General features: G+C 50.0%; 1 protein-coding gene and 1 long non-coding RNA gene across 5 annotated transcripts in view; one reads left to right on the top strand and one right to left on the bottom strand.

Annotated features, from left to right (window-relative positions):
* Window positions 1-881: 881 nt before the first annotated feature.
* On the bottom strand, window positions 882-1750 carry LOC118609404. Its single transcript, XR_004953425.1, has 2 exons — window positions 1640-1750; window positions 882-1271 (listed from the first exon to the last, which is right to left on the bottom strand). It is a non-coding gene; the product is annotated as an uncharacterized LOC118609404 (long non-coding RNA).
* Window positions 1024-14994, top strand: part of LHFPL6 (LHFPL tetraspan subfamily member 6) — a 165560-nt gene continuing 151589 nt past the window's right edge. Inside the window, exons 1-3 of one of the 4 annotated variants that reach the window (XM_036228948.1) lie at window positions 2090-2328; window positions 3308-3451; window positions 3713-4299. In XM_036228948.1, the coding sequence (XP_036084841.1) occupies window positions 3915-4299 (385 nt within the window). In that variant the 5' untranslated portion in view covers window positions 2090-2328; window positions 3308-3451; window positions 3713-3914. Of the gene's footprint in view, window positions 1188-1473; window positions 1765-2089; window positions 2329-3307; window positions 3452-3712; window positions 4300-14994 lie in introns of those variants that run through there. The other 3 variants (XM_016143844.2, XM_016143841.2, XM_016143842.2) reach the window with 3 other exon arrangements.

Here is a 14994-nt window from a genome sequence, read left to right as displayed (position 1 = left end):
TGTAAAGTATGATTGCGAGGGCCCGAGGAGTAATTCAGAAGCGTTTATAGCTGAGGACGATAATTACACGGTGGACAGAAAAGAGAACCGAGGGAGGAAGCTCGCGTCCTAGGCTCAGTCGGGCGAGGCGCGGGCCGGGTTCTGAGACCCCACTTCGCCATCCGCACAATCGCACACCTGAATCATGTTGGGACCCCCTAACCTCTTTCTCGAATATGAAAGGACCTATCTAAGCACGGCCCTGGAAGCCATCAGATAGAAGAACATTACAAGCCAGCTATTCCAATCTCTTTTTACGAATGAGATGATTTAGGCTCGGAAGGTCGCCGTTGGTCCAATTCACTCACCTAAGTTAGAAATTAGAGTCCTAGTATATAACACGCTATGGTTTTACAAGTGACCTTCTCCCTTCACGTGATGTAGATCTCAGGGCTCTGTGTAACGGCTAAGGGTCTGGCATGGAACTGCGAGTCAGGCCAATCCATACAAAGCCGTCACTGAGCTCAATAGCGAGTGTTTTGCACGAGGCCATTTAAATCACTTAAATCAGGGATTCTGAACCTGGGATTCATGGATGGACCACGGGAGAACAGGGAACCACCCGACGGTTCACTGAAGCAGGTTTTCTCAACGTGGGCATCACTGACGTTAGGGCCAGATGATTCTGGGGGGCGGACCACACTGCAGAGTAGTCGGCATCTCTGGCCTCTCTCTCCCCACCGGGTGCTGGTAGCACCTCCCAGGGCATGATAAGCAGAAGCATCTCCAGAACTTGCCAGATGATCCCTGGGGAGCATAATCTCCCTTCTCCCCCTTGAGAGCCGCTGTGATGAAGCCTACTATGTATGTGCCCTTTTTTTTTTTTTTTTTTTTTTGCCTTCTGGGAGGCTTATCAGTTTCATCATACTCTTAAAAGTGTCTATGACCTCAAAAGGGTGGGGACTAATTCCTCAAAGTTTTTCAAAATAATGATGAAGGAATGCACATCTCCAGCTCCAACTGTGGACCAAATGCACCACGGCCTGGGGAAGTCAAACGGTGCGATGTGAACATTCCCCACGCAGTGTACGCCGACCCACTTATTACTTCACACGGTGTACCTGGGGGAGGGTCTGCTTCACCCCGGACGGCTGTCTTCGGTGGACGTCCACGGCCTCCCGCGGAAAGCAGCCCTGAACTTCGAAGGGGTGAGCGCCAGTGGCGAGCAAGAAAAGACCTCAAGTCCGGAGGGGAAATCAACACCGGCCACTTCTTAGCGAAGAAATCCAATGCTGGAATTGATTGCGAGATTGATTGGGGGGGGGGGGCGGGTGAGGGAAGGGCAGGGAAAGGAAGGCGGGGGAGGAGCAGGAAGAGAGGGAGGAGAGAGGCAGAGGATGCGCTGCCTTGAAGAGGTTCTGAGGAGGCTGTCCTGGGAGGGGCTCCCTGCGGGAAGTCCCCCCCATACCCCCCACTCCCACCCCCGCCCCGGGCCTGTCTGGCCGCTCCGGCCGGAAGCCCTGCGCCCCCGGCTCTGCCGCCTGGCCTCGTCCCCACGTCCACACTGGCCTCGTTCACCCCCTTCCAAAGTGACCACAACCCAAGAGCCTCCTCCGGGCCCAAAAGGGACACTCTGCCCGGTCTTTAAGGCCCTCCGCACCTACGTGTCCCAAAGGCGGCAGGACACCAAATGCCAGACACACAAAAGCAGGCGGGGGACGTGCCTCGTCTCCTGTGGCCAGTCGCGAGCCCCCGGGAGGACGAGCAACTTCTCCCCGCTTCTCGGTCGGTCTGCTCCGCGCTCAGCCCGCTTTGAGGGAGTCGCGAGGCGAGGAGGGCGGAGGGGGCTGGGGGGCTGGGGCTGGGGGTCTTGGGGTCTGGGGCGGGAGCTGGGGCTGCGCGCGGGCGGCGACCCCCCCCCCCCCGGCGGCCCCCGCCCCGCGCGTCGCCAAGGTCCCCGCCGGGCCGTCTGCTCCGGGTCGGCCAGCGCGAGGGGAGGGGACAGGCGGAGGCGGGGGGCCGGGCGGCAGGGAGGGGGCGGCGCGCGCCCCGCCTGCCCGGGAGCGGTCCGTGCATCTGCGTGCGAGCCCGGCGCCCGCGCGGCCACAGCCCGGGCCGAGCAGCCGCCGGAGACACGCGGGGACGCGGGGACGCGGGGACGCGGGCGCAGCGGGGCCCCGGAGAGCCTCGGGAGCCGGGCCCTGGCCCCCCCCAGCCTGGCCGGCGCGCCCGCGACCGCTGGGGGCAGCGGCGACCGAGGACGGACGCGCTCAGCGCGGGGCGCCGCGCCCGCGGGGACAGCAAGTTGCGTGCGCGCCCGGCCCGCGCGGGGAGGCGGCCGCCAGCCTCGTGAGTACCGCGCCCGCCTCGCGCGCCGCCCTGGCCGCCGGGCGCCGGACGTCCTGAGCCGGGCGGTGGCCGGCTCGCCCCGCCGCCGCTCTGCCTCCGGGCGCGCCGCCTGGCCGCCCTGGTCCCCTCCCTTCGCGGCCGCCCGGGAAGGTCCCGCTCCCTCCTTCGGGGTCGCGGGATCGTGCGTGTCTGCAGGGGCGGGGGTGGGTGGGCGAGGCCCTTGCAGGGGGCTCGCTGTGGGCTCGTCCCGGCCTCGCCCCAGGGCTCCTGAGCCCGGCTGTAGGCGACGGCCCTACTCTGTGTCACCCCCTTGTCGTCTTCCCGAGCCTCGTGGCCCGAGACAGACAACTTTAGCCGCTAACGGCGACGCTGATCACAGTTGACAAGATTAAAAAAAAAAGGAAACAGTAGCCAGAGCCCCCCCGGAGTGACGCGCTGGGCTGTAAACGCACGGCGGGGGGGACAGGAAGCCTTGGGGCGAGGCAGGGAAGGCGGGGTCCGCGGTGGTCCCCGGGAGCTGCAGTTAGGCGTTCTGGGAACCCAACCCCAGGGCTCCTGCAGTCCTTTCTTCACGGAAAGTGTGGGGAATGGTCCAGACCTCCGGGGGCGGGGGGAGGACGGGCGTCACATGCGCGTGGGACCCTCGGAATGACGGGGTCGCATGTGGAGAGCCGGAAGGGACAGGTTACTTTCCAGATTGGACCCCGACGGTCCTCAAACTGGAGAGAGGGTTCCGATCATTTCGCTGGAAGCACTCGGTCGGACTTGTAGACAGGAGCGGATCTGGCTTGTTCCCATCTACACCGGGGGAGGGTAGTTCGCACCACAGGGGTTTCCGAAAGCTCCGGGATGAGTCGTGGGCAGCGCGGCCCAGGCTGCGGGCACCCCACGTGTCTCCGCGGCCTGTGATGGTGGTCGTATGGAGGGTTCTCTGCCAATTGTGAAAATTATCCTAATTATTTTGTTTGGGCTCATGCAGTGAGTTAATGCATCTAAAGGGGCACAGGGAAGTCACTACGAATTACGAGGGCGACCTTGCAAAGCAAGTACACAAACGCGTTCATTTGATTATCCCATTCGGAATTATGTTCGCTGCCAATAAAGATGCTACATAACGTTTAATGTGAGTATAGGACATGAATTCGCTGGCAAACAGAAGTCGTGCCTCTTTTAAGACAGTAGCTGTCAGGGTTAATTCGGGACCATTTATAGGAGACAAAGACGTGAGGAAGCTTTGAGCTTGGCTCAGAAGTTTGTAGGAAAAATGAGTTCTGCCCACTTTCGAGGTGTTGAGGCGAGTTTGAATGTTTACTAATTAAAAGTTGTAAACCAACCGAATCGGTGTTGTCATTTTTAACTTCTCATATTTCTCGTCATTTTACAGGGACCGTCATGCTTGCCACCGAGGAGAGGAAGGAAGTTGGTGCCCAGTGAGGCTGACGCTGCGCCCCGTCCGTAGGCGCTGACCGCCCGTCCGGAACTGTGGGTCACCCGCCGCTCTGCGCCGGGGGGTCTCGCACCTTCGCTCTCGCCCGTGGTCCCAGGACGACAGTTCCCTCGGAGCCGCCATCGCCGTCCGGAGAAAGATGGCCTCCAGCCTGACTTGCACCGGGGTGATCTGGGCTTTGCTCTCGTTCCTTTGCGCGGCCACCTCCTGCGTGGGGTTCTTCATGCCTTACTGGCTCTGGGGGTCCCAGCTGGGCAAGCCTGTGTCCTTCGGCACGTTCCGGCGGTGCTCGTACCCCGTGCACGACGAGGTTCGGCAGACGATGGTGATGGTGGAGGAATGCGGGCGCTACGCGTCCTTCCAGGGCATCCCCAGCGCCGAGTGGAGGATCTGCACCGTCGTGACCGGCCTGGGCTGTGGCCTCCTCCTTCTGGTGGCCCTCACTGCCCTCATGGGGTGCTGCGTGTCGGAGCTCATCTCCAGGACAGTGGGAAGAGTGGCTGGAGGAATTCAGTTTCTGGGGGGTAAGTGACTTGCTGCACTCGTGTGTTGTTTACCTTCATCCCAAAGCAAAGTCGGAGCTTACGGTCCAGGTGTCTGCTCAGGTGATTGCACCTGACACTTGGAACACTCTGGAGGAATAGACGTGGGACAGTTTTGGTGATAGATTGCCAAAGTCCAAGCTCTTTAATGAAATTGCTTTACGACTTGGAGAGTTCTTAGTTTCTGTAGGTCCTGAGACACAGGTAATCACTGGCCTGCCAGGCACCAGCTACGTGGGGCACTGACCATCTAGGTTGATCACAGTGTCCTGGGGGAGACGGTTCGCACTCCATGGCTCCTTCACTCTTTTAGTCATCAGTAAGCGATTAGATTATCCGTGTCCTACTGGAATCCTTAAGTCTTTCCATGACAAAGCCTTCACGGAAAGGCAGCCAGGTCTTCGATTCGGCATTGTCATTATACGTCCTTAATACTCAGTGGTGGATGTAAAACTGACCCGTGTCCAATCTTAAACTATATTTCTAAATAAGTGTTTTAAATAAAAGATCGGTTTTACTTTAACAACTCTGAATTTCACTATGCTACAAAGATAGCTATGGGCTTAACCACTTTGTTAGGATCTGACTCCCCTGGCTACTCTTGCTGTGGGGAAAAAAAAAAAAGAAAAGAAAGAAAGAATATTTAGCAAATGGTGTGTGCTTGTCCCCAGGGGGCTGGATAGCCTCAGCAGCACCAGCGAAGGTTTGATTTTTCCTTGGGTTTCCTCCAGCGAGCAGTGCTCCAATATCTCTGCTCATATGGTTTTAATTATACTTTATATATTTTCCGCTGCGCCTTTCACCTCCATTTTTCAACCTGAAGGGCTGAACTTGTCTGATTGATAATCCGCCCCGGTGAAGTATGACAACCTCTCCAGATAATACAGGGCGAAGAGAAATAGGAAGCTGGGAAAACGTATGAAATGTCTTTGCAACTTCATTACAAAGCGAAAGTCTGTTGCTCTTCCATTGGGTGTTTTCTTACAGTCCTTCGTAAACCATCCAGAAGAAACAAAATTAAAAATGGATAGTTCTGACGTAGAGTCTATATATTGGAGAAACAGATTATTTCGGATTCTTTAATATAAAACTTTCAAATAACATTTTAAGTAAGAAAATTCTCGTGCGAAAAACCCGAGTGGCAGAACGTTTCTAGTTTTGAAAGGAGGGATAGAGTTGTTTGCAGTGCTTTATTTCCTTACCAGATGTAACTTTGTTCTCATCTGGTTTTTTCATTTTTTTATTTTTTTATTTTTTTTATTTTTTTTATTTTGCGTCTGTGGTTTTGCATCTCCCTCTGCCCTAGGAGGCAATTTGGGGGACTTAACTATCCTTTCTTTATTGTTTCCCTATTCGACATTGACCGAGGGAATTGCATGTGATGTGTGTATTCATACAGAAATACAGTAAAACTATTAAGAAACATACAGGGTTTGTTGTTGAAAGTTGCAATAGAAATCCAGAGTTTGAAAACTTGTTGACACCGCAGATTTAAGAATAAAACTAACGCCAGGAATATTTAAACTTTTGTTCTTTAAAAATAAACTTGATTTGATGTTTATGTTTCGCTTGGCTCAGGAAAAAATGCTTAGGCAGTTCCTTTTCCTCCTCTTATGGTAAATATTACTTTTCTTCCTCTGCCCCCCTTCATTTTAGGAGGGATTGCTATTATTTCTGGCAGAACAGGAAAATGCTTACAAAGAGAAATCATTTTTTATTGATTGTCTTTAAATGTATAATGAAAGAAGGCAGCAGGAAGTGAATCCGAGACCATTAGATTTATGCTTCCCTCTCTAAAGTATGTATAGATTTTCTGGATTCTATAAAGCTGAATGTTTTACTTTACAGAAAACTCAAGGAGAAAGACTTGGGGAAGTTACATACGTATTTAAAAGGACTCTTTTTCCCCCCTTTATATATGCTTTTCCTGAATGCTGGCTTGGGAAGCGTTACCGACCTTAAGCTAAGGATATAGTTTATTACTAGCAGTTGGTATCCTCTCATTTCTCATAGGTATTTTTCATATCTGGCAAAAAATAATTCTGAATGTAAAACCAAAGAGGTTTATTTTCTGAATCAAACCTCTTGAGGGCACAAGTGAGTAAATACATGGGGTTACCCAACATAATAGTACATTTAGAATCGAAAAGTAACTCGGATGGTGGAAAAGGTTTTGGGAAAATCTGCCATTAATCAAAATCATTTCATGGTAGACCAGCTGACAAAAAAAAATCTTGAGTTTTTATTCATAAACACTTAAGCGGTAAGTCGTTTTATTTTATGAAAGTTTTCATAAAATTGGTGGGTTCCCCCCAAAAAAAAACCAAAAAAAAAAAAAAAAACAAACCCATACAAACTGCAAAAACCGAACCAGCGAGCCCTGTGAATTCTCTAGACGGCGATGCTTCGGAAGGGAAGTCAGCACGCAGGGAGCCCTGGCGCCGGGCGGGTTCTCTTACTAAAAGCAGTTTACCCAGAAGGGCGATGTTCAGCTCCAGTTGCGTTTGTTCCAAAAGCCACGGGGAGCGGCAGGGTGGCAGAGGCTGCCGCTCCCCCCTGCCTGCGGCCTGGGGAGGTGGCACATGGGGCAGCATCGGGCCCCCAGACCCCTGCAGGACGTCGGGGCTCGTTACGGGGCAAAGTGTCAACCTTAATTTTGAATCGTCTGACTGTGGTTGGTTAGAGGTTAAAATGTCACCTGCCAACGGATAGAAAACAGCGCAGAATGGGACCGTCGTGCAGGGCCTCTGGCTCCCTGCAGGAGGGGCGCTTCAAGGGGCCTGTGACTTCCGCTCGTCCTGTGGTCACTGGAGCAAAACTTTAATTGGCGCTATTTCCATTTTCTATTTTAGCCGTTTTTAAACACCAGTCTGGGTTGAGTTCTACCCTCAATCGAGCCTTTAAAAGGCTTCTAGAAAGCCTTTGAGACATAGACTATATGACAAAAAATGTTAGCATTTGAATAGTAGAGAAACGGTGCTATGAAAAAACATTTCTGTCTGTCGAATATAAAACTATGGGCTTTCAAATACCGCTGTAGCCGTTAAGCACTTTAAAAGGTTTTAAAAGTCGATATCAAACTTTTGGATGTATGCGTTAGCGAAATATCTTACTGGCGTGCTCTGTGAATGAAACACGTAAGAACACTGTGAGGATGTATTCGGCCTGTCTGTAAGCTGTCACCTGGTGCTTGCAGACGCCAGGGTCGGAGTTTGTAGATTCCATCTCGGCAAACTGCTGGTGCCGTAATGAGGGGCCGAGCAGGGAGCCTCGAATTTGTATTAATCCGTCCTTGGTTTGGATGCGAGTCATACACGTGTATAAGTTGGGCGCAGAATTCTGATCAGTAACAAGAGGGCGCCGCTCTGAGCAGCCAGGGGAGACCCCTCCGCAACCAACCGGCGGTGCAGCGCTGTCCGGGGCAGTGTCTCGGAGCCTCCCTTTCCCTGTCTGCTGAAAGCGTCCTCCTCACCTCTCCAGAGTCCCCTCAGCACAGGGTCCCGCCAGGGCCTGTCCCCCCTCCCTCCACCTCACACCCAACCTGCCACATGACATGCCACGCTCTGCTTTCCTCCATCTCCAGGTTCCCCGTCGAGTGAGAGCTGAGGAAGGAGATAGATAAGGCCTGGCACAGTGTAATAGTGGCACAGTGGCTCTTTAGTGGCAGTGTCGTAGCGGGGAGAAGTCGCTCTGATTTTCAGAAATCCAGGCGTTTCTCGGGCCGCTTGAGGGAGCCGGCGGGGCTCTTTTTGCTCCTCTTTAAATTACACCTCGTAGACTCCAAACGCCCCTTGCTTCATTTACCTCCCTCTAACCTACAGCGTGAGGTCCCAGGTGAGTTGTCTCGAGATCTAAGCCAGTGGTTCTTAAACTCCAGCATCCATGGGGATCCCTTGCTTTGTAAACACCGATTTGGGGCATTGCTGATTCAGTAGGCTTGGTGGGGGTGGGGGGCCTGATCATTCACGTTTTTAACGAGCTCCCGGATGATGCTGATTCTGAGCCCACCACAGCTTGAGACTCTTGTTCCCCATTAACCGTTTGGCAGTTTTAAAAATGTGACTTCTGTAGATGGTTTACTTTCGGAACTTCGTTATAGAATTCAGTTGTGGTATAAACCTCATGATCTGATATTAACGTCTCTAAATGGATTATAAAAAGACCCGCCTCTGTGGTTTGGTGTAGCCTGAGCACCTCCTTGTTGCATCTCTCTTTGTTTTGTTACAGAAAATTGTTTTCCTGGAGTTCTCTCAGTTAATACATATTATGTACATACTGTGTCTATAATATATACACCATGTAATGTATACTCATATATGTATCTTTCATTCAAAATGTCATTGGCAACAGTTTTTTTTCCTGTTGCACATTTTTTTCTGCCAGAAGAACTTGTGTTTTAAGCCTTAATTTGGAAAGTTTTCATTGTTTTCAAATTTTCCTATGAAGCTTCCAAGTTTGCCATATAAATATTGACATCAGAATTCAATATAATGTTCTTTTAGCTCTCTAGTGAGCCTTAAAATCACCTGACAGTTTATTCCACTCCGGGAGTCCCCAGGCCTGCCCAGAGAGCCTGGTCCACTAGGTCTGGGTGGGGTCCCTGAGAAACAGTTTTAAAGCCCCGCCCTCGGGGGTTCTAGACGCAGATGGTCCACCCACCACAGTTTGCAAAACCTGAGCCAATTTTGTTTACTGAAGACCTTCTGTGCTACTGGCGTAGGGGCGTAGACTTCTCTCGACTAAGCTAAATATTGATTATCAATCTTTCCGTTGTTATTTTGGGGACCGTGTGATACAAGCTGCATGTGTCAGAATGATTGTAGGAACAGAGCAGTTTATAACCGTCCTCCTTGCAGAATGTTACTGACCTTAGGCGTCCCTGGGGATGGCCAGCCCTGTAAGCAGAATAACCAGCTCTTTTCTGTGCTATGCTTAGATGAAGACTGTTCAGATTCGTGGCGCGAGCTGCAAATTACAAACCCGCCGTCATTACCAGTGCTGCGTTTTGCATCCTTCGTCCCGCATCGGTGAGCGGTTGCTGGTTCGTGTTCAGTTAGGGTGTGCTCGAATCCCTGGTTTCTTTTCTGCCAAGTGTACTCAGATTGTCGCTATTTTCAATTACTGAGCTTTTTTAGTTTCTAAGATTGTATCTCTGAAGTCAAAAGTAGTAATGATAATTATTCTTAAAGATGGTAGAGTAAGAGTTATCCATTGCCCTTGAGTCTATCGTGTTAGAAGCTGTGTGAGAGTTTTTCCCTAGAATTATTTGGAACATTTTTTTTTTTTTTGACATGGCCCAAATCGTCATTTACTTTATGTGGAGGGGAGTCCTTCCAAGAGAGTCTTTTGAGTTTTAACTTTCTTCCCTTCGTTGCCATCGCCTAACACAGCCATCGGCCGGGTACTTCTGAGGCCAGGGTCAAGGTGGATTAGTTAGCCTTGCCAACCCATAGGTTGCAAACTGGTTAGCTGTCTTGTAAAAGCACATTGTTATTCACAAAGGAAACCAACTAAGGAACGGAATTCGTAACTATTCCTATTTAAATCAAGCTCAGGACACACACTCAGAGCTTTACTCATTCCACACAGTATCATAAGGGCGCATACAATGTTGCGTTCCCCACAAGTCATCATTGTTACACTGTGAGAACTTGAACTCTCCAGCTTCCTGCACTTGGCAAGAGTGTCTTACTGTGTGTGTCGGTTCTGATCAGAAAGAATAACAGCGTCAAGTTCAAAAGTTTTATTCTTAGATGTCATTCAAGTTCATCTTTTTGTTCCCTTCAAGTGTCACTCTCAAGTGTGATCTGAGGAGCTGATTCCTGGGTGTACCAATAGGTGTTAACAGGAAAAAACAAAATTGTGTTGGGAACGAGTAAATTTGAGAAACACTCAGTTATGGGAAGTTAATAGAGTCATTACAGCAGAACTCACAGAGCCTTTAGTATGTCGAAGCCTATTATCAGCCGCCTGGGGGTGGGGGTGGGGAGGGTGTCTATCAAGCATAGTAGTAAGTGTTTTTCTAACTTATTTGGGTCTGGCATCCCAAAGGGGTTGGCGATCTGTGGAACATATTCAGTTCTCATTTCAACCTGGCGTGGCAGGTCATTTATTATTTCTTTTTAGCAGCTGAGAACACTGAATTTTAGAGAGCAACACCCAAAGTTTTCTCATTAGTTAGCGGTTGAGCTGCGAATATTATCACCATAATAAAGTGTTAATTGAATTTCCACCTTGTATTTTGTGTAAACTTCAGAATTTTTGAACACCGTGGAAAATAAGTCTCTTCATGTTTCTTTGAGCCTCAGTTTCTGCTTATAGTCCAACAGAACCACTTGTAGTCATGTGATGTACCAACATTTTGCAAATTCTGAAGAAATACATCACAGGTGAAAGTTAACAGTGTCATATGTAGCAGAGAAGCCACCAGGGAGAATGCCAGGACATCTGACCAAAGCAAACATACTGTCTTTGAAAAATTGTTCGACAGAAGAATTTTATCTTTCATTTTTGCATGCCGGTCAAGTTTTCTAGTGTAAGCACTCCATTGTTGCATGACTTTGTAATAACGCTTTGGGAAGGATGACGAAAAGGTTAATTCCAGAGGACACGCTTCTTCAATAACAAAACCAAGGACCTTGCGTTTCTCGTTAGAAGTGAAGGATGATATCCCACGTTGTTAATCTTGATCGGTAAAATGTCGCGAGAGAAGCAAACAGAGCTCTGTCCCTTTAACGGGGACTGGTGACATCCCAGGGACTTTTAATGTTCATTTTTAGAAGACGCGAGATGGGAGTCAGCATGGCCCAGCTCTGGCACGCTGGTGTTGCTGGCCGATTATTGGGGGCGCTCGTCTGTCTTTCTCTTCTTTGTATGGGAGCCGTCATACTAGTCACTGATTTTCTCTTAGAGTTCACGGAACTCAAATTGTAATTAACGTCAGCTCCAGAACTCACCTGCTTACAACTTGAGTATATAGTTTGCCTTCATATTTTCAATAATCAGGCAATACCTTGATGTGCCAAAATGTATAAACATACTGTTAGATAAAAGGAAAGTTCCATTGTATGGTTCTCTGTTTTTCTTGTATGTCTTCTCTCTTCAAATAGAGCAGGAATTAAACTTGTATTTTTCTTCTAGCTCTGCAGCGACTAGAATAATAAATGACATCTTATATTTTCAATTAATATTTAATGTATTCTTTATTTTTAATTATTTATTAGTAACATTTTTATCTATAAGGTATGACCTTGTTCTCCTGTACGTCACAGGAATATTTCAAAAATGAAATAAAATACTACAAATGTGAAGACATTTAAAGCAACGTCCCCTTAACTAACGTCCCTGCAGAGGTTAGACCTTTGAAAACAGGGTTCTGCAGTCATATATGTTGAAATGATGCTGCATAATACAGTTTCCTCTTCAAGGACATTTAAAAAGCCACGAATGAGCTTTATTCACTTTCTGCTAGAAAGAAACCAACTGCTGTGGTCCTAAAAATTTTTTTTTTAAATGTGCAACAGTTGACATTCAATATTATATTAGTTTCAGGTGTACAGCATAGTGGCTAGACATTCATATCACTTAGGAAGTGACCCCCCCCAATAAATCTAATACCGCCCTGACACCATAGTTATTACAATGTTACTGATTATAGTCCCTACGCGATACTTTATTGCCTCATGACTATTTTGTAACTACTAATTTGAACTTCTCAATCCCGTCCCCCTTTTCAGCCGACCCTCCAACGCGACTCCCCCCGCCCCTGCCGTCCACCGGTTTGTTCTGTATCTATGAGTTTGTTTCTGTTTCGTTTGCTTGTTTTGTTTTTTAGATTCCACCTATAAGGGAAATCACATGGCGTGGTCTTAACGTTTGTGTGTCCCACGAATTCATTCGTTGAAATCCTGACGCCCAGCGTGATCAGTAGGAGGTGGGCCTTTGAGGGTGATTAGGTCACGTGGGCGGAGCCCTCGCGAATGAGCTCAATGCCATGTGAGGAAGTGCGAGGGAGCATCCTTGCGCCTGCCACCACGTAGGGGATGTGAGAAGTCCGTGACCCAGAAGAGGGTCCCCACTCAAGCATGCTGGTACCCCGATCTCTGACTTCCGGCCTCCAGGCCGTGAGAAATAAATTTCTGTTCTTTATGAGTAACCTGGTCTGCAGTATTTTGTTATAGCGGCTGGATTGGAATGAGATATCAGCTTGGCTTTCTTTAACACTGTTTTACAAACTTACTTTGGCGCGGCAGAGTCCCGCTCACCTGAAATATGCATTAAGCATCGCCGTTTTTTTTTAAAAAAAAATTTATGAAAACTTAGCCAGCATACAACATCATATTAGTTTCAAGGGTACACCACAGTTATTCAACATGTATCTACCCAGAGAAGGGGTCACAAGTCCAGCTCTGAGCGGTGCGACATTATTACGATGACTGACTTCACTCCCCGTGCTGCACATTACGGCCCCACAACTCATTTATTTCCCAACTGGAAATTCGAACCTCTTATCCCCTTCACCTCTTTCCTCCCTTAAAATTTTTTTTCAGTCACAGTTGACATTCAATATTATTTTATATTAGTTTCAGGCGTGCAGCATGGTGGTTAGACATTCATAGAATTTACGAAGTGGCTGCTCCCTCCCGACGAGCCCAGCACCCTCCGGGCACCCCACGGAGTTGTTTCAGCATCGTGGACTGTATTTCCTAGCGTTAGCATCACTTCGAACTCGTGGCCAGCAGAACCGGCTTTGGGGAATGCCGAGTGTAAGTGTGTTGTTAATGCAGGGAGGGGGTCAGTGTTTATAGATATTTAATAGTATTCGTTGAGCGCCTACGGTGTGCGGAGCACCGTGCTAGGCTTTGGATACGAGCCGAGATCAGGTCTCTGCGATTGTGCGGCTGACGGTGTCCCGGAAGGAACCAGCTGTGAGGTGCAGTTACCGTCCAGACGCGGGGGACGTGCGCGCGTGGCCACGACCGGCTGCAGACAGTGACCAAGGCCCACTGGGCAGCCAGGCGAGGTGCTCGCCAGCCTCCCGCCCTGTTCCCGTTCCGCCCGTCTGCGGCTTGGCCGTGTGTGGCTCAGGACACTGCGTTTCCCGGAAGACTCGACACCTGGCGCCTGGGTACATTGAGCCAGTGGAAGGCACTTTTGGAAGACGGGAGGCAGGGAGGAGCCGGTGTCCTCCTCCTTCTCTGGCTCTCTTGGGCCATCGGCGGCATTCGTCTCTTCTTCTAGAAGTCTCTGCCCGTCACGGTCCCAGCTCCCGTGAGTAGGCCGCGGCCGCGACCCCGGCCTGGCCAGACAGCTGCGTCCTCCAGTCGCCGACAGAGCTGTCGCTGCCCACGTCACCTCGCTCTCACGGACGGCAGCGGTCCTCCGCCGCCGCCGCCCGTTTCTGGGTCACCCCTGTAACTCCCCTGTTTGGCTTTTTAGCTCTTCTGTCATCCCTGTAACCAATTTCCTGTATTATATTAAATTTTCTGCATTCAAAATACCTAGGATGGTTTCTGCTTCCTTGGCTGGACTCTGGCTGGGATACAATGCAGAAGTCAAATTCCTGTATCAGCCAAGCGGCGGGTCATGCCACACTATGACCTCGTGGGACTTTCGGTGAACAGACAAAACCCGCAGATGTTTGATCTCGGCCGGCCCAGGGTCCACTGACGTGTGCACACAGTGCCGTAGGAGCGCGGAGCGGGCCTGGCCTTCCGAGCTGCGAGTCTAGCCGGGTCTGGAGATGCGCAGAGGACTCCCCTTGGGCCTTCGGGCCGGGAACCGTCTCGGTTTCAAAGCCAAGGAGTTATGGAAAAGACCTCAAGTGAGCTCAGGGAATGGCGGCATACTCGAGGCACGGGGTGAGGATCATGTGACAAAGGACGAACGTGGAGGGGACAGTGGAGTCAGGATTCCGTGCTAGGAATTCTACGCTTGCCTGAAGCCTTTGAGTGGTTATGGCTGAAACTCAATGACGAGCTGTAGCATCTAGTCACAGTGCAGAGGCGGCGGGGGAAAGGGCCCACGCCGGGAAAGGCAGCAAGAGGCCTGGTGTGGTCGTCGCGGGCAGGGCCGGTGACGGAAAGCCTCCGCGGAGCCCTGGGAATAATGAGCAAGGCCTGTGCAGGCGTTCTGAGGTGGAGGCAGACCGCTCGTGTGCTCTTGTTTTTGGGTTCGTAGGTGACCGGATGAATGAATGTCTCGGTAATTTGATATTTCTGTTGATATATGACATCGAGCATCTTTTTTCCCCAGTCTCTCTGAAAATTAAAAATACAAAAACAAAGACAAGTATGACATACCATAACATTGTAACGACTGCATATGGTGTCGGATGGGTACTAGACTCCATAAGGGATGTAACATCCAATCACTGTGTTGTACACAAACTAATGTAATATTATGTCAAAAAAAAAAAAAAAAAGAAAAAGAAAAATAGGACTCAAAGTAGAGCAGCTCTGCTTTTGCTTATAGAGCAAAACTTTTTAAAAAGCAATAATGGATGTGACTGACCGTCCCAAGCTACGACGTGGCTGTGTCTGACCCTGGAATCGTTTGCACGTCTGTCCGTGTGTAAGGGGGGTTGCTGGCCGTGCATCGCACCCTGGGCGTCCACGAGGAGCGTCTCTGCTGACAGCCGCCCGCATCGCAGAACTCCACTGGCTTCTCCCGAGCAGA

This window comes from Rousettus aegyptiacus, unplaced genomic scaffold, assembly GCF_014176215.1.
Source record: "Rousettus aegyptiacus isolate mRouAeg1 unplaced genomic scaffold, mRouAeg1.p scaffold_m13_p_11, whole genome shotgun sequence".
Taxonomy (NCBI): Eukaryota; Metazoa; Chordata; class Mammalia; order Chiroptera; family Pteropodidae; genus Rousettus; species Rousettus aegyptiacus.
This window is presented reverse-complemented; position numbering and strand designations above follow the sequence as displayed.